Here is a 21,041-nt window from a genome sequence, read left to right on the forward strand (position 1 = left end):
AGAAAACACTTTTTAAAAAAGCGTACTTGCATTAAAGAAAAATGCTGAATACTATGATAAGTTTAGATATGAAAAGATTTGTTAACAAGGAAATAAACATTTAATTAGTTAATCTTAAAACTGTTATTTGTTTATGAGTCTTTAAATGACCTTGCCCCTCCCTCTGAGTTGCTTGACCTGGTATAATCAATTCATTTTTATTTTCTTCCTGTATTTGCTGTATTCTTTAGTTTTATTTAGATTTTATTTCTATTTATAATCGTTTCTTTTTTAATTCTAACGTTTTATTCACTTATTTTAATCATTGTTCCTGTTCAACACTTTGCTCAGTGCCAAGTTGTTGCTTTTATAAATAAAGTTGGCTTGTCTCGACCAATGGGCTGTTCTTGTTTCGGTTTTTTTTAACACCGCTGTAGTTTCAGATGTCACATATGGCTCCGGGTCTGATCTGATCGCTCAGCAGCAACAGTAAAGCTGCAGATTTCCAAAGACATCATCAACTTTTCAGGCTCCTCTGCGCGTTCCCGGATCTCAAAACAAGCGCGCGCGACCGTATGTCGGAGCGCGCTCGTCGCGAGGACGCGCACTCCAGTGGAGCTCTCAGCTAGACATGGCGGCGGATCCAAAGCCGGACTGGCTCAGCTGTCTTCCCTCTTCTTGGAGTTATGGGGTGACTCGGGATGGACGCATATTCTTCATTAAGTAAATATGACGTAGACGGTCGCATTTGTGCTTTCTCCTCTTTGTCTTTCTGTCGGCTTCTCCTCTCACATTTATTCCCCCCCCCCTCCCTCCCCTCTTTTCCAGCGAAGAAGCAAAGAGTACAACCTGGCTGCATCCTGTTACAGGGGAGGCTGTGATCACAGGCCACAGGAAAACTCCAGGTACATCACGCGGGGGATGGCTTCATTATCTTCTGCACGCGCGCGCGCGCACACACACACACGGTTGTCTCAAGAGTTGTCTCGCGGAGAAAAAAAAAGGGGGGCGACAAGTTGCGGGAAGATCCGTGGAAGACGGAGGAGGGGGGGGGGGGGGTGGTCTTTTCTCTGCAGCAGAGCAACAACCTCCTCTGACACACACACGCACACAGCAGCGCTCCTCCACCTGGGCAGCTTGCGACTTCTTAAAAGTTTCGTCACGTAGCCGTGGACGTCGGGTGTGCGCCGACGTTCGGATCCGATTCCCCGCGGTGACATCCGAGCGGCGCGTAGCCCAAGTCCCGCGGAGGGCGGAGAGGTGATGGATCCGAAGCCATCTTCAGGTGTCCGCACACCTGACCCGCGTAAATCACGTCCCGATCCATCCGTCGCCGCCCCCCCCCTCCTCCTCCCTCTCCTCCAGCCCGACCAGAAGCCGCGTCGTTAGCGTCGGCAGGCAGCTCCACCTCCCCCCTCTCCCCCTCTGCGCTGCTGGATCATGTGGCCCCATGAGGACTGAAGGTGCAGAACCTTCAGAGGTGACATGCTAAAAGACGCTCTGATCGCTTCATATTCAGACTCAAGCCCGATGTGTGGTCCAGGCGCTGCATTGTTGTGCATGTGTGTGTGTGTGTGTGTGTGTGTGTGTGTGTGTGTGTGTGTTTTCTGAGCTCCTGCACAGCTGCTCACGTTCCCCCCTGTCTTGTGTGTGTTTTTTTTGTGTCCCCAGATTTACCAACAGGATGGGAGGAAGGATACACGTTCGAGGGAGCTCGCTGCTTCATCAAGTGAGTGGGACTATCTGTGACCGTCCGGGGGGGAAGGAGCAGATTTTTGCTGCTCCTGTCTCATTAGTGCCCACCGCCATGCTGCCTCTCTGCCTCACCGCTCGCACTGGAGCCTCACACTGGGATCACTGGGGAAGGGGAAGGGGGAACCCGGGCCTCCATCCCCTGCATGTTTTGAGGTGTTTCCCTGCTTGAAGGAAACAGGTCGAAAGGAACGTCATTAGCAGGCTTCTGCAGAACACGGGGGACGAGCTGAGTAGATGTTCTGCATCAGTCGGGTCACCTTATACCCACACAGCTAGTTTTATTGGGTCTTAATGTGACAGAACGACATAAAGTCTCGCATATCCGTGAAACATAAGAAACGTGATTCGTGGTCTGGCCTTGTGATTGATTTAATTTCACTTCCCAAAAGACGCGAGGACCGGGGCCGAAGGCTCACGAACCCTAAAGGTGCCGGCAGAGCTACAAAGAAACGGGCTTAGATCAGACCTGAGATCAACCGAGAATCTAAGAGCCGAAAACCCATGCCCGCCGTCCGATCTGACAGAGACAAACGGCGAAACGTCTCATTTGCAGCGGTGTCAAAAGTACACACATTTGTTACTTAAGTAGAAGTATAGATACTGCAGTTTAAAAACACTCTGGCAAAAGTTGAAGTATCAACTTGACCTCTTCACTCAAGTAAAAGTGAAAAAGTATGTGCTCCAAAAACTACTTAAAGTATAAAAGTATAAAGTAACCTTTAAAAAAATGCCACTATATGAATTGAAAGCTTAATTTAAACACTGATTAGTTCTACATGTGGCCCAAGACACAACATAATCATTAACCCATTAGTCAAAGACAAAGTCACTCAAGGAGCATGTTCTCTCTCAAACTTTATTGGAATTCAATTCCAAACAGCAGTAGTATTCAAGCCTGCAGAACTGCCAGAACATAAATGTGTGAGTTCCATCAAATACCTAAGGTAAACTATACCCTAATAGCTATAGAATAGCTAACCAATGAGTGTTTGCGTTATATGACTCATCCAATTACACTAGTTCTCACTAGGTGTGGATGGCGCCAATGATCTGCATTGGATGGCGCACATTACGTGAAATAAATATTTATAAATTTTAAACTGAAGCCAAGAATAACGAGTAACGTTTGTTTTAAAAATGTAGTGAATAGAAAGTACAGATACTTGTGTGAAAATGTAATGAGTAGAAGTCAGAAGTAGGAAGAAAAATAAGTAATGGAGTAAAGTATAGATACCTAAAAAGTGTACTTAAGTACAGTAACGAAGTATTTGTACTTCGTTACTTGACACATGTGCTCATTTGACACGATGCGCAAAGTCGGTAGAGCTGGAACTGCGGCCAGAGGTGACTTTAATTTATACCCGCTATAAAATCCACGATGGTGGCAGCATCATGCTGTAGGATCTACAGAGCAATCCTGGCAGGGAGCCAGGTTAAGGGGGAGTATGGAAACTTTCGGCCTGCGGCGTGTCTGTTTCTGGTCCGTTGGGCGGCGGGACGCGTCTGAATGTGCTGCACGCCGGCCCACGTCCACCGGGGGGGGGGGGGGGGGGGGGGTGTACCCCGCGTGAGTTACGGCGCAGTTCCGAACAGGCTTTTCTTGTTTTGAGCGCCGAATGTGTGTTTTAGCCCTTTAAGCCGATTTGCGTGTACACGCGATCGTTCGGCGGACCTGTGTGGCAACAAAAGAAGCCCTGCAGCTGTCGGCGCCTGCACACACCCTGAGCCGCTCCGCGCACGTCCGCAGAGCTGGCGCTTTGATTTGTGCTTCCCACTTTCCCACGTTCTTCCGCTGCTGCTGCTGCTTCTTGTCTTGTCTGTGGTCGGTTTCTCCGAGCAGCAGCTGACACATATGCTGAGCTAATATAGCCACTCTATAAATAACCTCAAAAACCACTGCTGGTTCAAATGTATGAACGCTCCCCCCGCTTGCAGTGTGTGCCACTACGCTCGCCGGGGTCCATTTTTAAGGCACGCATGTAAATACACTGTTCCCTGCACAGTTATGCAGACATAGTGGCCTGTATGAGTCCCAAGCTCAAAGTGAGGCAGTCCTCCTGTGGTGGCGGGGAGGCCTGATGGAATGCAGGGCAGTCCAAAAAAGAAAAAAAGAATTGAGGACACTGGAGGAGCACAGGCGATAAGCTGCTGTTACTAACACCTGACTACTTTTCCTTTCATTAGCAGAAACACAGCAGGATATAGGAGGTGACGTTTTATATGTGTTTAAGCTTTCAGCATCACTCCGTCCCCCCGTCCCCCTGCTTTGGTTCATTTCCTCTAAGGCACAGGGCAGATCAGGTAAATGAAGTCCGCCGATGTCCGCCGCTCCTCCTCGGCTGACCTTATGCCGCGACGCCCGCTTCTGATCTTTAACCAGACCGCCAAAGAATTTCACGTTCAGAGCCTGCGTCACAGAAGAACAAAACCGGATAGGAAACTAAAACGAAACCCGGGGACCTTTTTAGACGCTTCCCTTTTGATGGGTGTTTAAAGGATTTTTACAGCACTTGTCAGTCGTTTGGTACTGGGAGGGTTCTGACGGTCACTTATCTGGGGTTCACATCCAAACAAAATGTATTTATTCTGCGGGGTCTCCTCATGACTCAGCAATTCAGAAACAGTTCAGTACAACGCAGCATGAAGGGTAAACCTCCTTCACCGTTGGTGAGGAGAAGTCAGCTTACTGTCATTTCATTGTAGTTTCTGGGATCATTCAACAGATTATTATGAACGTAATTAGAAAACACTGACACACATGTTGGTATGTACATCATTGTTTGGCCCTTCCACTGACTTCATTTGCCCTAACCCTAAACCTAAAGGTCACAGGTACATACCTAACCCTAAACTGAACCTAAACTCAATTCACACCTTAGCCCTAAACCTCCGCGTTAGCCCAATTGGCATTGTGAGGACCTTGCAAAATGTCCTCACAATGCCAATTATTCACACAACGTTGGTCTACGGTCAAGTTTTGGTCCTCGTAAACAATAGCTATACATGCCCACGCACATGCGCCATTCATTGCATTCGCCCAACGAATGCAATGAATGTTTCCTCAGACCGAGCTAAAAGCAGAGTACAGAAGATTATTTTGTCACGAGGGGCAGGTATGAATTGACATGTTGAGAGACTCCAGTTTAACCGGTAAAGACGGTCACCGCAACATCCATCGATTACAAGATGTTTGCGTGTCGGTGTATAAATGTGCGGCGTGTTAGTGAGTGTGATTGGGCGAATGCGGCTACAGGACAAAGCACTTTGAGTGGTCAGCGCATTTCAGCGTACACTCTTGGTTGGTTTACAGCAAGAGGAAAATAAAGCTGCTGGAATGGCCCAGCCAGCCACCGGACATGGAACCGATTGAACTCTGTGGAAAGAACTGAAGATGAAAGAGCATAGAAGAGGTCCTCACTTTGTGTTGAAAAACACTCCAAAATCCCACCTGAGCATCACATGAGGCTAGATTCGTCAAACAGGAGACTTCTTGAAGCTTGCATTACCAACAAAAGCTAAAGTATTAAATAAAAGACATCTATTAGTTGTAGTATTGAATAAATAACTACAATAAATACATTTCAGTAAGCATGTTAATACTTTATTTCCAGTGTCATTTTGCAACACAAAATATAGGAGCTACTGTAGGCAGCTGTATTTATATAGCACTTTTCATACATAAGAAAATAACAATGTGCTTCTCAGCAAAATATGAAATAAAACTAAAGCATATAAAATTACAGTTAAAAACTAGTAAAACAACAAAGGATACTTAATAGGAGACAGTAGTAATACCCTCTTCAACTAGCCTGTTTATAAAGGAGGATATTCAAGTGCTTAATAAAACATTCAACACAGTCTGCATTGTAAAAAAAAAAAAAAATCCTTTTTTGGGCTGAAAAACTATTTTCAGTTATGAAAACCTGAAAAAAAACCAAAACGTGTGACATATAGGGATAATGATTTAAGTCAGTTAAGAAAACCAAGTTGTAATTCTTAACATTTTTGAGTGAATTGTGAATACTCAAACCCTTGAAATTGTGTTATGAAATGTGTGAACTTTTTTGGAGTTGGCTTTCAAGATAGAGTTTGTGTTTTTTTTAATGTCCAATTTTAACAATAAAAATTGCTGCCAAAGAGATGCTGCCAAAAGGAAATTAGTTTCACTTTCTGTACAATGACAATTAAGCTTCTTACTTATTTCTTATGTAATCTTAAAGTTACTACTTCTCATACATAAGTCAGAGTTCAGGGTTTGTAACTGTTAGATGGTGGCCTGGTAGTTAGAGAGCTGGGCATTTGCTTCTAGGAGAGGCCGCAAAGGTTGCTGGTTCAAAATTCACACTGATACTGTCCCTGGAAAAAAAAAGTGCTGATTTATGATGTGGATGACAGATTTCTCCACCGAAGGACAATAAGGGCTTACTAAGAAATTGGAGATTCATAGTTTGTACAGTGCATTTTGTAAGTCTCTGCTACTTTCATGTAAAATGGAAAAATTCAGGGTTACAAGTTAAAAAAGCATAAAATTCAAAATTTGGCTAACTCAAAAGCCAAACTTAAAAATTTAAGTTGGCATTATATGCTTAAAACAAAAGACTAAAAACCATTTGATCATGTTAAAATAACGTTATATACACCAAGCCTACTTCCTGATAATGTTTTGCTATTCTTTTTTGTGGATAAATATAGCCCCAGCACAGGGCGTGATTAGCATATATAAACAGACGTGGTGCCATCTAATTAACAGTATCACAGAGCTATCATAATGCTGGTTTGCTTAATTAATAAAGCAGTTGTAAATAATGTCGGACCGAGCCTCACCCTCTGCAATGCCTCACAGTAAAGCAGCAGCTCAGCATGATCAGAGACCAACCGTTATTAATTAAACAAATGATCAATAGCAACTTTAAGAGCCTCATATCAGAACATTTAATCACATCAATCAACTCTGCGGTCACATCTGAGCCTCGGGGAGGTTTAGCGTCTGCTTCAGTGAACACCAACGTTCATACTGTATTCTCAGCAACATTCCAGTCTTTCCCCTCTTGGAATCATATCTTTTGCAGGGTTTTTTTTCCCATTAGATCTTGGACCTTTTGTCATTGTTTCGCCTGCAGATGCTAATAGCCATTAGCCGCTTCCTTGTTTTAACCCCTGATGTGCATGTGCAATACACACTCCCATTAACATCGCAAATAGACACTAAAGTCTTTAATTACTAACAAATTGAGCAAAAACAAAGCATAAAACACCAAAGTATCAACTCATGTGCCAGCAGGACGTGATAATCTGGAATTTGTTAAATATTTTTCATCTAAGCAAACCCAGACGATTGCATCAAGTCATTGACTTTGCAGCATTCACTCTTCCTGGCATTGTGTCGTTGACTTTGCAGCAATCCCCCATACCGAAGATGCATGCAGCGACAGTGGAGAGGAAAACTCCCCTTTAACAAGAAGAAACCTCCAGGCGAACCAGGCTCAGGGTGAATGGCCATCTGTCAGCGCCCTCTGGGAGTTAGAGAAGACAGAGCAGAGACACACAAAAAGAACACAGAAGTACTTTCTATGTGAAAGAAAAGTAAAATGGTAAAGGCTGACTAACTCCTTTGGCTGTTCCATGTAGGAGATAAACAGCTAAGCAAATAAGCTCTTAGCCAGTTTTCAAGTTTATAGGACGAAAGACAACATTTGTAGTTCACTTTTTGATACCAGAGATTTTAATTTTGAGACATTTACAGTCACGATAAAATACATTTTCTATTAACTGGTTTGGAGTAGCATTCCATGGACATGGCCAGTCACAATAACCCCAAGGTTTCATAGATTAGGCTAAACAGAAGAAGCCAACACACCCAAGCGCTGCTTTGTTAGAGGAGGAGCACTCTCGGGGGAAGCAATTAGGGTTTCCGTTTTGCCAGAGTTCAGCTGTAAATAATTATTAGTTAATCGCTGGTTAATGATGGACAAGCAGCTGGCTAAGGGAGACAGCTTGTGCAGCTCAGTTGGCTTACAGGAACAATAGTGTTGCATACTATCTCTTTTTGGATTTCTTTGTGTAGATTACATGGGTTGTTACTAACATCTGATGATAATTTAATGACAACATTAGAACTCTATTAACTGAGGAAACTCTTATGTGTTTATTCCCTGATGTACAGTATGTGCTTCATAGTGGCTGAGATCGTTTTGTCTTGGCTGATTTGTGAGTGGAAGATGCACAAGCGTTTAAATGCTTTGTCTGTTCATTCCGAAAGTCATGACAAGTAACAATACATTGTCTTATTTTGCAATACTTTCTATTATTGACTTATGTTTCAGTTTACCTTCAGATGTTCATCATAAACTGTCTTCGCACTGCGTTAATAGTTCTTTCTAAGCTTGATTGTACCATTATTCTAATGGTGTTCTAAAAAGCCATAGTTTGGTATAACAAGATTTTAGGTCAATAAACGACATTAGGAATTAAAAGTAGGGGTGTACCAATACCGTTTTCTTTCCAGACCGAGTACAAGTATGAGTACTTCCGTTTAGATACTAGCCGATTTCAAGTACCGATACCGAGTACTTGATTAACTGGTACTTATAGATCACAAATAACTTAATATCATTGAGTACTGAAAACGGCTGACCATCAAGGGCGATTAATTCGGTTAGAGCTTCAGTTATCGTCTCTCCTTCTTTTTCTTTTGGAGGGTCAGCAAGCAACCTCTTGGTGTATAGCACCACCACCTGGTATAGAGTGGCATCTAGCCTTTGAGTTGCAGCATAGAGGAAAATTGGTATCGGGTTGCTTTTACAAGCCCGAGTATGAGTACTTAATAGTTGTATGGGTTCCGTTTTGGTTGGTTTTTGCCTGCGGCTGAGTGATTTGTAGGCAGGGATATGGGCCAGAGAGCACAGAGCCCCAAATGTCTGGTTGATGGCATAAGGTAGCTGCTCCAGAGCTTGCCAGGTGTTAGCTTGGGGCGGCGCATAAACGGCTATTAGCAGCACAGGAGTACCCTGTGCAGAAAAAAAGGGTCCGCAGTAAAGCATTAGCTGTTCAATCTCTGGTGAACAAAGAGTCTTTTACCGTGCCGTTTGCACACCTCAAATTGTTCATAAAAATACAAAGTCCTCCGCCTCAGTTCTTACCGGATTGAGTAGTTCTGTCTGCTCTGAAGACTGTTCGGCCTTCTAGGTTGATTGCTTTGATTTTTTTTTTTTTTGGTCCAACCACGTCTCTGTAATAACCAGCTCACAGTAATCCAGACAGTTTGCAGCTTTAAATCATCCATCGTGTTGAGAGTGGGCCCTGGCCAGAAAGAGGCCCGGAGTCTCAGGCTTATGAGGGTTAGCTCTGAGCCTAGCATGAAGGTCTCCCCTCTACTTTCTCTCCTCTTTCCTCTGACGCCGGCCTCTGGGCCTCAGCCGCGGGGGGAGGGTAAACTCATCACTTGTGGCTTTCTCTGTATTTCCAGTGATACAAAATCCCAGTTTATGTGGCTTTTGAGATATTGTGCAGCTGCCAGTAGTACGGTTCGACTAGCTTGATATCGGAGTCGCCAATAAAGATGCAAAAAATGCACGAAAACACCAAATGATAATGAAAGCAGCCAAAACTGTGAGTGTGCTGCCGCCTTAAGGGCCAATGTAGTTGATCACCAAAGGAATTAGGAAGCAAAATGAGGAGAAACAGCAGCTGATGAGGGTCAAATTCGTCGTTTACACTGTAAAGGCAATGTTTTCCAATTAACTGCAATACCGAATCCCAGATAAATACGGATGTGAACTCTTCCAAGTCTTATCCTGTCTGTTGTCATACAGGAAGGGGACCCACAGCGTTCTTTTTCTCAACTGGTACAGACTTCTCGGCTGGTTTTGCCCCATACTAGACAGGTGAAAACATTTCCCCAATGCAATTGTTTATATTTTCTTATCTTTCAAATCGGCTTTCTGCAAAGTTAAAAATGCTATTTGTATGCGGTTTGAAAATTGAGCTTTGTGACCACCCTGGTAGACACTTGCTGCTGTAATAACAGTGAAAGTTGCTTCTTCTCATTGACTGATCTGGACTGACGTTTCATGTGGTCCCTCAAATGAAATCCCAACAAAACGCCCGAATTTTGCATTTTAAGCTGACAAAATCTGGAGCGGCTGACAGGGAGTGAAAACACTTGTGACGCACTAAAAGAACAGCCACACCACACGGGGCCCTGTTGTTTCTAGTAGCCTTCTGAAGACATTGATTTTCTCGTAAGATGCTTTCTAAGTGATTCGGATCAGGCTCTGCTTCAGATGTCTGTTGTTTTCCAGCGGCGATGATTTTAGTACAGCCCGTACACATCGCTGGAAGACGTGGCCTGCCTCACCGGTTCATCTGTGAGGGACCAAAGAATAAGTGGCTGCTATGTGAAAGTGCAATTTTCTTCCCCCCACTCCCCGTTACTGACCAATACTCCCAGTTAAAGAGTGAGCTCTGTGTCCTGCAGCAACAGAACAGATATAAGCCATGGAAGTGCTCTACCAAACCCTGCTACTGTGCTTTTTCTGTGGAGACCCTTTCTGCTCGGTGGGAGGCAGAAGGCTCTCTGCTCTGCTCCTCGAATATCAAATCCCCGCAGGATTCTGTCAGCTGCTTGTTGTCTGACATATCCGTCTGTCTCACCATGGCTTTCTCTTCTTTTGGTCTCTCTCTCTTTCTCTCTGAGTGTATGTGTGTGTGTGCTTAATGTTTCCTGGCTGGAGCTGTTTCATGTTTGCTCATTGCTTCACCAAGTACTCCCTGAAGACTTTACCAGCTCCCCGTATCTAAGAATGCGTGTGTGTTATTGTGAAACGTGTGCTTTTTGGCGTACCTTTCACATGAATCCTTCCCATGAGTCGGTGTGTGCGTCTCTGCTGCGTGTTTTCAGCTTGACCTCTCCTCTGAATTTGCTTCTGTTTGGCTTTTTTTTTTTTCTTTTTCCAAAAGTCATGGATGCCTGTTACGCATCATAACTGTGACCTTGTTATTTTACATTCTCTCTCTCTCTCTCTCTCTCGGCGTGTGCGTGTTTGTTTTGATTAGACAGTGATCCATTCTTATGTTCGCTGCTCGGCTTGTTGAGTGACATCGTGAAAACTTCAGCTGAATGTGAATCGCTTCCCAAGCTGCAACGGTGCTGCAGGCACTTATGTGTCTCAGGACAGACACATTCTTCGCACACACACACACAGCATGTGCTCATCAGCTGATGTCTGTGCAGAACGAGGTGTTTTTGCTCATCATCTCGGCCCTCCTCTCTCTTCACAGCCAGATGTGTTGCAGGCTTTTACGCGAGCGCTGGAGTTTCGGCTTTCATGCGCAGGCTAGCCCATGAAATCATGGGAAAAGCGATGCTAATCTAATGCAACAAGTTTGACCACCTCCGTAACAGCTGGAGTTTTGGCAGCTTTCTGATCTGTAGAGCAAAGGTTCGTGTTAACACGACGCCGTGTAGCCCAGACCTCAGCAATGAACCTAGAGAATCGTTCTCAGAATGGTTATGCGGTCGTTTCTGTTCTATTTAAAAGGCCGTCATTTGACAGTAAGACCCATTATTCACTACTGGAAATTATTTAGGAAAATTGTCTCCGATGTCTCGGCAAGATCGAGAGCACGTCCCAGAGGAACTGCAAAAAACGCCAGGCGACTACAGATCTCAGCATAATAAAAGTAAGCGTTGCTGGCCTGACAAATTGAAAAGGACTGAACAAGTCTGGCTTGTTTTGAAAGAGCTGCCAAGAGTAACGCTGTTCTCCCTCTATGGAACTGGATCTGAAACAACCACATGGCCTCTGCAAAACATTTCTGTGGACAGGCAAAGCCATAGTACAGATGATTGGACATTAATACCCAGCTGCCTATAGCTCATATCAGCACAACCACCTCATAACAACTGTTAAGCATGGAGGTGGAGGATGATGATTAGGGCTTGTGTTGCAGCCACAGGACCTGGGCACTATAAACTCCTCTGTGTACCAACAGCTGAAGCTTGGTCTAAACTGGGCCATCTACAGGACAATGTAAGAAAAGAAAAGAGATCCTGGAGATACAATTCCAGATATAGCTTTTATAATATCATGTTTTGGTTCCGGGTCCGGATCAAGACATCGTTAAAATATATGTGTCAGAGTAGCTGGCTGCAACAAACTGTTAACCTCTGTTATCTTCGTACTTTTCTAAGTTTTTATGTCAGCTGCATCTGATGTAGTGACCATAAAACAGGAGATGCTGTGGTGTTTGTAGTGATTCAAACCGCGTCATCAATATTGACCTCTACAGGAGAGCCGTCCTCTCCACTGCCGTAACCATTTTTAACGCTGAAGAAACTTGTATAAGTTACAACAACATTTAATTTCCCTTTAAGTAATAATAATTAATAATAATAATAAAGCATGTTCCAATCAAGTTAAATTGAATGTTGAAAATAGTTTATTCCCATCTCTAAAATCAGTGGAAAATCATAACACTTTCTGCGTGCCTTCTCTGGTATTTTGATCATTTATGGTGATGAGGAAGGTCTCCTAGCTATCACCCTAATCTTTAGCTCCGTCCACGGGTCTTCTATTGGGTTCAAAATGGCTGGGATGCTTCAAAACGTTATTTTATCACTCGCAGTCAGAAGAAACATCTTGATTAAAAAAACTATCATTTCAAACCTAACCTTTTGGGCTTAGCTGTAGCTTCATCATAACTGGACATGATCCCAAGGTATGTTGTTAACTCCAGCCTGAAGAACAAGACGTGTTGTAGTGACTAAATGGGCGAACGCTTGATCCGGTCCTACACAAGCCACATTGTTCTGTCCTCCGCTCTGCTTCTGCCCTTTGTGGCGTCTGTCTTTTCCACTGGATGCCAGCTGTGCCACAGCAGAACAGAGCGTCTACGGGTCGTCGACATGCACATAAATGAGGAATAGAGATGGATTCACACCAGTTTGCCCTGAAGCCGACCATTACCCTCGTCACCGCTGGTTTCTGCCCGTGCAAAGTCATATTGTGTCTCTGGCTGAACTGCTTGTGGCTGAAAGGCTTCCTCTGATCTGAATTGCTGATGGATAACAGACCTTCTGGCTGGATGAAACAGCTTCAGAATCCACTCCAGAACAAGTCTCTAGCCAGAGTACAGTTTTACGAAAGCCAACAGCTCACGCTGACACACTGTGTGCCAGCCCTCCTTAAAACCCTTACAACCCTGAATTATACCAGGCGACCTGGACCGCCATTACAGAAATACTGGGAGTTTTAACACAATGTTTGTTTAAATCTTACAAGGGAAATTCAGAAGTTGTGTGTATCCTTTAGTATACTGATTTCTAAATGACAACTGTACATCAGATAAGTAAATAGTGTTTCTTATTGGACCAAACCCTGTGCAGTTGTCGGTGTTTCTGAAAGGCAGTTCAGTGGACTGCTAAAAGTGGATAACAGTAGAAATGTCAAATCCGCTAGTTTTCTTCTGATGGGCTCTAAACGGCCAGTGTAATATTAGGAAAATCCAATAGTTAGTTTTTTTCCTGTTTGCTAAATGCATCAAAACTAACAACTCCCACCATTTTCGGTCTATAAACGCGTGAACGTTGACGCATTTAAACAGTAAGTGACGACGACCCTGGATTCAAAACTGCTACCCCTAACCAAGAATCAGCTACATGTTGTTTAGAAGAAGTTGGAAATACGGCAGCTCAGACCTCAAGCAAAACTCAAAATCTATATTGGCTCAAACGAGTCTGAGTGGTGCATTTTTCAGACCGAAGGTTCAGGCTGATTCTGCCAAGAAACCCGTATGTGTTGAATGTAATAGAAGTGTTAAAAAGGGGACAGTTTCACCATCCTTTCTTCATAATTTGATGTAATTCTGTCTGGCACGCAGCTGACCTTTGATCGCTTGTTGTGGGACAGTTAACGCGCGTGGCCTTGTTGTCATTCAGCTTGGAACGCGTAAAGATGAAAAAGGTTCATAGGTATTCAAAGCCTCGCCGGCTCTGCGGAGCCTCGCCGTCTGCAAACCCACAGATGAATAAAACATCAATCGCAGACAGGGAGGAGGAATAAAATAAAAGCGAATAAGGCTCCAAACCGTAGAAGTGACACAGCAAAGGGAGGGGACGGGGGTCGTGTCTTTCCTGCAGCTTTGAGGACCGTATACATTGTTTATCCATCGTCCACGCATGCTTGTCTGTTGTTACGCTTGCCAGGCCCTCGCTGCTTTGTAAACCCCACAAAATATACAGTTTGAGTTGTATAGACAAAGCCTCCGCTCCCTGCGCACCTGAAACACAATTCCACGCACCCACTCCCATAAGTGACGTCCGATTGTTTCACAGAAAGCATTGTGGGAACGTTAATTCCTTGCTCTTCTTTATCTTCTTCTGAAAGTCCTACACGGCCCGACCGAGCTAGATCGGCTCTGCTAAAGCTAGCTGGTGGGAGGGGGGGGGGGGTTTAACTGTGGCATTTGCAGAAAAACGATACCCAGAGATATGACATTAGATAATTTTCCCCCCTCACTGTTTCAGAAACAACTTGGCGACACGTACTCACACTGTTCGAAAACGAACGTGCATGAAGTCGACAGACAGGCCGTAGTTTTCTGTGCAGTTTTCTGTGCATCACAGTGGGTCTCTCAAAAAAAAACATCCTTGCCTGTATTTAAGGCTTCACGATATACAGCAAACATGTCTGTGAGTCTATTATTATTGCGATTATGATATACTATCAGTTACAATTAACATCTATTTTCCTGTCCTCCTTTTCTCGTCCTTTATCATAATGTCCCCACCGCTCTCTTTTAGGTTTAGCGTTACAGCAACTAAAAAAAATAAGCATTCAATGTGGCCACCGACGGTCGTAAAAGTCCGTTCGACAGGCCGTGTCACTGGCATGCAGAATTTTCGTGGAAGACACTTACTTATATTACATCCTAGCAAATATTGCACCCGAGAAAGCCTTTTGCTATTTGCTTATTGCGCATGAGAAATACAGCCATGTTTGGGCACTGCAAAAAGGGAACTGAAAGTCAAACTGTCTTGAAATTAGTATATTTGTCCTTGTGTTGAGCAGCTAAATAAGTCTATTTGCCAATGGCATGAGTGTTTTTACCCCTAAAATAAAATAATTGGATATCCGGCACTTGAAATTAGATGATGGAGATGAATTGTTCTTAAGTGCAAAAATCTTATTCCAATTGGCTTATTTACCTGTTCAAATCAAGGAAAAATACACTAATTATAAGAAAAATGTCCTTACTTTTAGTTCCCTTTTGCAGTGTGAAGCTCTACTTTTGTGTTCACTATCCATGTTCTTTGCTCGCATTCATGGGATTTTCTTCAGGTTTTCTTCCACTGTCCAAAAGCATGTATTTATGATTCATTGGACTTACTAAATTGCTTTTATCTGAAAGTCAACAGCCCCTTTCACAAAACAAGTGGGATTAAAGCGCCTTTTGCCCTTTCCACGCGTACTCTGAAAGGACTGATGCGGTCGAGGTGGTAGAAATGACTGCATCGGACACGTATGGGCGCAAGTCGCCTTCGTTGGAGCGATGCAGTGATGATGGACGGTCGGTGCAACCAGTCAGCCGCAGGACTTACAAGCGAAAACAAGACTCCCAAAGCCTTTTGGACAATAACAACAACTAGAAAAATTTCTGAAGAAATTTAGCAAGGCGCCTGCCACTTGGTGCGTACCGTACCGTCAGAAATAGCAACAGGAAGTAACACTGCAAATTTCAGGTTCCTACGGTCTTCACAGCCCTCGCAGCGGCCGTTGAAAGGTGCCATGTTAAGTCAAAGGACCTCCTAGGAGCCTCTTGCTAGCAGCGTTGTCATGGAGACTCACTGACAGCTACAGCCCTCTCTGTCTGTAAAGGTTGAAGAACTCTGGCTAAGCAGCTGTTGGTAGGACCTTCCTAAAGCTATTTCCGGTTAGCAACATGCTAACGGTTAGCCGCTAGCATGGCTGTGTTCAGTATCACCGGGTGATGTTACTCTGTTAGTTTGGTTGAAATCCTGTACTGAAAAGTGCCTAAAAAGGGAGAAAATCCTAAAATTCACAAAATCTGTCAAGCAGAAGTTTGTACAGGCTTCCTAGAGCTACTTCCGGTTAGCAACATGCTAACTGTTAGCCGCTAACATGGTTGTGTTTGATATCACTGGGTGAGTGTACTCTGTTAGTTTGGTCCAAATCCTGTACTGGGATGAGCCTCAAATAGGGAGAAAAAACGTTGTTTATAACGTTGCCATGGTAACTCAAAATGGCGGGTGGTACAAAAAAACACTTCATGGGATGAGCACACATGTTTTAATATACACAATGTGGGGATTATAATACAAAACTCTTAGTCTCCCACACCGGGAATCGATCCCATGACCTCTTGCATGCAAAGCCTGCACTTTCCATCTGAGCTATACTGTAGCACCATATATGGGCATGCATTATTGGGACCATAAGGGGTTTGGTCCCCCATTGAAAAGCATTGGATGTTTGACACCTCATAGCTTGGAGATGCTTTATGCCACGTAGCCCAAATTTCTTGTGGAGTTTTCTCTCTAAAGTAAGAACAGACTCTGTGAAGCAAAAGTTGGTGAGACCTTTCTAGAGCTACTTCCGGTTAGCAACATGCTAACCGTTAGCCGCTAACATGGTTGTGTTTGGTATCACTGGGTGAGTGTACTCTGTTAGTTTGGTCCAAATCCTGTACTGGGAAGTGCCTCAAATAGGGGTGCCAATACTTAATGTCACCAAACGTGACCAAAGTTCATGGGTCAGATTGGCCTCCTTTAGAAACTCAGCCTCACCACATCTGGGCCCAGAACTCAACATTTGACCAAAATGACGTGTAGTGCCATTTCCCACATGTGGGTGGTGCTGTATTGGCCAATTGGGTCATGTCTGGGCATCATGCCAGGTCCTGTTAGAACCAAAGGCCCAATAGGAAAGCATGTGAAATCCAAAATGGCACAGAAAACTGACACATGACTGAAAGTCACATGAAAATTTTAAAATGTTAAGAGGAAGTGACTGTGCGAATTTCAGATTTCTACATTAATCACAGCCGCTGCAGCTGGCGTCGAAAGTTGCCATTGTATCTCAATGGAACGTCTCCCACTGGCCCTCAGAGTTCCGTCGTCATGGAAACTCACTGACACAGCTGCAGCGGGCCAGTCTAAAAGAAGTGCAGACACTTTTTGTCCAAGTCAGCCTATTGGATTATAATGGAGAACTTTGCCTCGAACAACGCACGATTTCTCCGGAACCGTAAATGGTAGAGACGTAATTTTTTCTGTGTTTATTTCGTAAAGGATAGGGGAAGAAGACTTGCTATCGGTTTTTGCTGGAAAAAGTTTAATAAAGGCGTAAAAAATTATGATCTAAAGGACATTTTTATGAAATTTCAGAAATCCTCTGAAAATGATCCCGAACAAATCGCTCTGGCTAAAAAAGTATAAGAGATATCAAAATAATTCTTTCACTGTGAGTATCAGCAGGCTTTTGATGACCATGTAGCTCATTTTCATATTTTTACAAAAATCGGTGTAGGCACAGCGACGATGTAAAAAAGTGGATGATGTGGGAAAATGCAGCTCCAAAGCGATTTCAGGATTTTGCACATTCGCTACTCCCGAACAAATTGTTCCTGTGGAAAAACCGTAACAGTTATCCACAAAATTCATTTTTCTTGAGTGCCAGAAGGGTTGGGACATTCATGTGTGAAAGTCTCATGTCTGTACATAAAACGGTTTAGGAGTAGCGACGATGCGAAAACATGTGATGTTTTGGATTTTTAGACGTCATTTTTCAAAACCGCTCCATAGGAAATGAATGGGGGAGGTTTCGGGTTTGTGTCGCTCTGAGGTGATTTGCGAAAAATCTATAAATGCCACACCAATGAGGGTTACATTTCCCGAATCCTGACAAAAATACCTACGTTTTGATGTATAATTTGTCTACGTAGAGTGAAAATTGAGCGAGAAAGGTCAAGTTGTTCGGAGTTTTGAAATCTTTAAAAAAGCTAGAGTGGCCCACTCTAGCGGTTGGAGAATTCCGTCATTGACTTTCATTGTAAACGATGATTTCGCTGATTTTCGGACATGAGCTTTGAGGAGTAACTGTGAAGAGACGATAAAAGATATCCACATCCCGTTTTCACTTCTGAGTAGGTCACAGATATATCTACAAACTGGAAGTTAAACGGTGTTCGTAGGTGAAAGCATGACGAAACAGTACAGCATTGAAAATGGTCATTTGGAGGCTTTTTTGAGGCTTTCTTTCTACCCGACTCCATTGATTAATATGGGTTTTTTGGGGGGTGGTTTTTTGCTAATTATGTTGCCATGGTAACTCGAAACCCCAATAAAAGTAGTAGCACACTATTCCCGACCGAGCCACAAGTTTTGGTACCTATATCTTGGGGGTGCACGCTATGGTTCTGGCCGCATTAATCGTGGAATAATAAAGAATAATATTAACTAGAAAAATTTCTGAAGAAATTTAGCAAGGCGCCTGCCTCTTGGTGCGTACCGTACCGTCAAAAATACTAACAGGAAGTAACACTGCGAATTTCAGGTTCCTACGGTCTTCACAGCCCTCGCAGAGGCCGTTGAAAGGTGCCATGGTAAGTCAATGGACCTCCTAGGAGCCTCTTGCTAGCAGCGTTGTCATGGAGACTCACTGACAGCTGCAGCCCTCTCTGTCTGTAAAGGCAGAAGAACCCTGGCTAAGCAGAAGTTGGTAGGACCTTCCTAAAGCTACTTCTGGTTAGCAACATGCTAACGGTTAGCCGCTAGCATGGTTGTGTTCAGTATCAGCGGGTGATGTTACTCTGTTAGTTTGGTTGAAATCCTGTACTGATAAATGCCTAAAATGGGAGACAATCCTAAAATTCACCAAATCTGTCAAGCAGAAGTTTGTACAGGCTTCCTAGAGCTACTTCCGGTTAGCAACATGCTAACCGTTAGCCGCTTACATGGTTGTGTTTGGTATCACTGGGTTAGTGTACTCTGTTAGTTTGGTCCAAATCCTGTACTGGGATGAGCCTCAAATAGGGAGAAAATACGTCATTTATAATGTTGCCATGGTAACTCAAAATGGCGGGTGGTACAAAACAATACTTCATGGGATCAGCACACATGTTTTAATATACACACTGTGGGCATTATAACACAAAAATCTTAGTCGCTTACGCCGGGTTTTGAACCCACGACCTCTTGCATGGAAAGCCTGCACTTTCCATCTGAGCTATACTGTAGCGCCATATAAGGTCATGCAGTATTGGGACCATAAGGGGTTTGGTCCCCCATTGAAAAACATTGGATGTTTGACACCTCATAGCTTGGAGATGCTTTATGCGACGTAGCCCAAATTTCTTGTGGAGCTTTCTCTCTAAAGGAAGAACAGACTCTGTGAAGCAGAAAGTTGGTCAGACCTTCCTAGAGCTACTTCCGGTTAGCAACATGCTAACTGTTAGCCGCTAAAAACATTGTGTTCAGTATCACCAGGTGATTGTAGTCTCTCAGTTTTGTCCAAATCCTGTACTGGGAAGTGCCTCAAATAGGGGTGCCAATACTTAATGTCACCAAACGTGACAAAAGTTCATGGGACAGATTGGCCTCCTTTAGAAACTCAGCCTCACCACATCTGGGCCCAGAACTCAACATTTGACCAAAATGGTGTGTAGTGCCATTTCCACATGTGGGTGGTGCTGTATTGGCCAATTGGGTCATGTCTGGGCATCATGCCAGGTCCTGTTAGAAGCAAAGGCCCAATAGGAAAGCATGTGAAATCCAAAATGGCACAGCAAACTGACACATGGCTGAAAGTCACATGAAAATTTTAAAATGTTAAGAGGAAGTGACTGTGCGAATTTCAGATTTCTACATTAATCACAGCCGCTGCAGCTGGCGTCGAAAGTTGCCATTCTATCTCAATGAACGTCTCCCACTGGCCCTCAGAGTTCCGTCGTCATGGAAACTCACTCACACACCTGCAGCGGCCGAAGTGCAGACACTTTGGTCACAAAAAGGTCCCATTGGATTATAATGGAGAACTTTGCCCCGAACAACGCTCGATATCTCTTGTCCGTAAATGGTAGAGACGTAATTTTTTCTGCGTTTATTTCCTAACGGATAGGGGAAGAAGATAAGCTATCGTTTTTTGCTAGAAAAAGTTTAACAAAGGCGTAAAAAATTATGATCTAAATGGCATTTTTATGGATTTTTAGAAATCCTCTAAAAAGGGTCCCGAACAAATCGCTGTAACTCAAAAAGTATAAGAGATATCAAAATAATTCTTCACCATGAGTATCAGCAGGCTTTTGAGGACCAGGAACCTCACTTTTATGTTTGTACAAAAATCGGTGTAGACACAGCGACGATGTAAAAAAGTGGTTGATGTGGGAAAATGCAGCTCCAAAGCGTTTTTAGGATTTTGCACATTCGCTACTCCCGAACAAATTGTTCCTGTGGAAAAACCGTAACAGTTATCCACAAAATTCCTTTTTTGTGAGTGCCAGAAGGGTTGGGACATTCATGTGTGAAAGTCCCATGCCTGTACATAAAACGGTTTAGGAGTAGCGACGATGCGAAAACATGTGATGTTTTGGATTTTTAGACGTCATTTTTCAAAACCGCTCCATAGGAAATGAATGGGGGAGGTTTCGGGTTTGTGTCGCTCTGAGGTGATTTGCGAAAAATCTATAAATGCCACACCAATGAGGGTTACATTCCCGAATCCTGACAAAAATACCTACGTTTTGATGTATAATTTGTCTACGTAGAGTGAAAAGTGAGCGAGTAAGGTCAAGTTGTTCGGAGTTTTGAAATCTTTAAAAAAGCTAGAGTGGGCCACTCTAGCGGTTGGAGAATTCCGTCATTGACTTTCATTGTAAACGATGATTTCGCTGATTTTTGGACATGAGCTTTGAGGAGTAACTGTGAAGAGACGATAAAAGATATCCACATCCCGTTTTTCACTTCTGAGTAGGTCACAGATATATCTACAAACTGGAAGTTAAAACGGTGTTCGTAGGTGAAAGCATGACGACACAGTACAGCGTTGAAAATGGTCATTTGGAGGCTTTTTTGAGGCTTTCTTTCTACCCGACTTCATTGATTATCATGGGTTTTTTGGGGGTTGGTTTTTCGCTAATTTTGTTGCCATGGTAACTCGAAAATCCAATAAAAGTAGTAGCACAATCTCGAGATCAAGCCACAGGTTTTGATGCCTATATTGTGGGGGTGCACGCTATGGTTCGGGCCCCCATTAATCGTGAAGGAAGAAAAATAAAGAATATTAATAAAG

At 43.6% G+C, this 21,041-nt stretch overlaps 2 protein-coding genes across 2 annotated transcripts in view; both read left to right on the top strand.

The window, feature by feature from the left end:
* Nucleotides 1–428: 428 nt before the first annotated feature.
* LOC118566620 (pleckstrin homology domain-containing family A member 5-like) lies at nt 429–2,139 on the top strand. The gene is made up of 3 exons (XM_036149271.1): nt 429–702; nt 808–884; nt 1,651–2,139. Exons 1-3 carry the CDS (start codon nt 611–613, stop codon nt 1,710–1,712), a joined length of 231 nt encoding a protein of 76 aa, XP_036005164.1. The 5' UTR covers nt 429–610; the 3' UTR covers nt 1,713–2,139.
* Nucleotides 2,140–15,238: 13,099 nt separating this feature from the next.
* LOC118566635 (myotubularin-related protein 5-like) overlaps nt 15,239–21,041 on the top strand; it is a 17,460-nt gene continuing 11,657 nt past the window's right edge. Inside the window, exon 1 of the mRNA XM_036149375.1 lies at nt 15,239–15,303. Coding sequence (XP_036005268.1) covers nt 15,239–15,303 — 65 coding nt within the window. The remainder of the gene's footprint in view (nt 15,304–21,041) is intronic.

This window comes from Fundulus heteroclitus, chromosome 17, assembly GCF_011125445.2.
Source record: "Fundulus heteroclitus isolate FHET01 chromosome 17, MU-UCD_Fhet_4.1, whole genome shotgun sequence".
Taxonomy (NCBI): domain Eukaryota; kingdom Metazoa; phylum Chordata; class Actinopteri; order Cyprinodontiformes; family Fundulidae; genus Fundulus; species Fundulus heteroclitus.

Bases quoted from the DNA above. Each gene is read 5' to 3' on its own strand.
- LOC118566620 (XM_036149271.1), top strand. From the start codon at position 611: ATGGCGGCGGATCCAAAGCCGGACTGGCTCAGCTGTCTTCCCTCTTCT. The intron at 703-807 runs GTAAATATGACG...CCTCTTTTCCAG, and splicing joins GGACGCATATTCTTCATTAA to CGAAGAAGCAAAGAGTACAA. The intron at 885-1,650 runs GTACATCACGCG...TTGTGTCCCCAG, and splicing joins AGGCCACAGGAAAACTCCAG to ATTTACCAACAGGATGGGAG.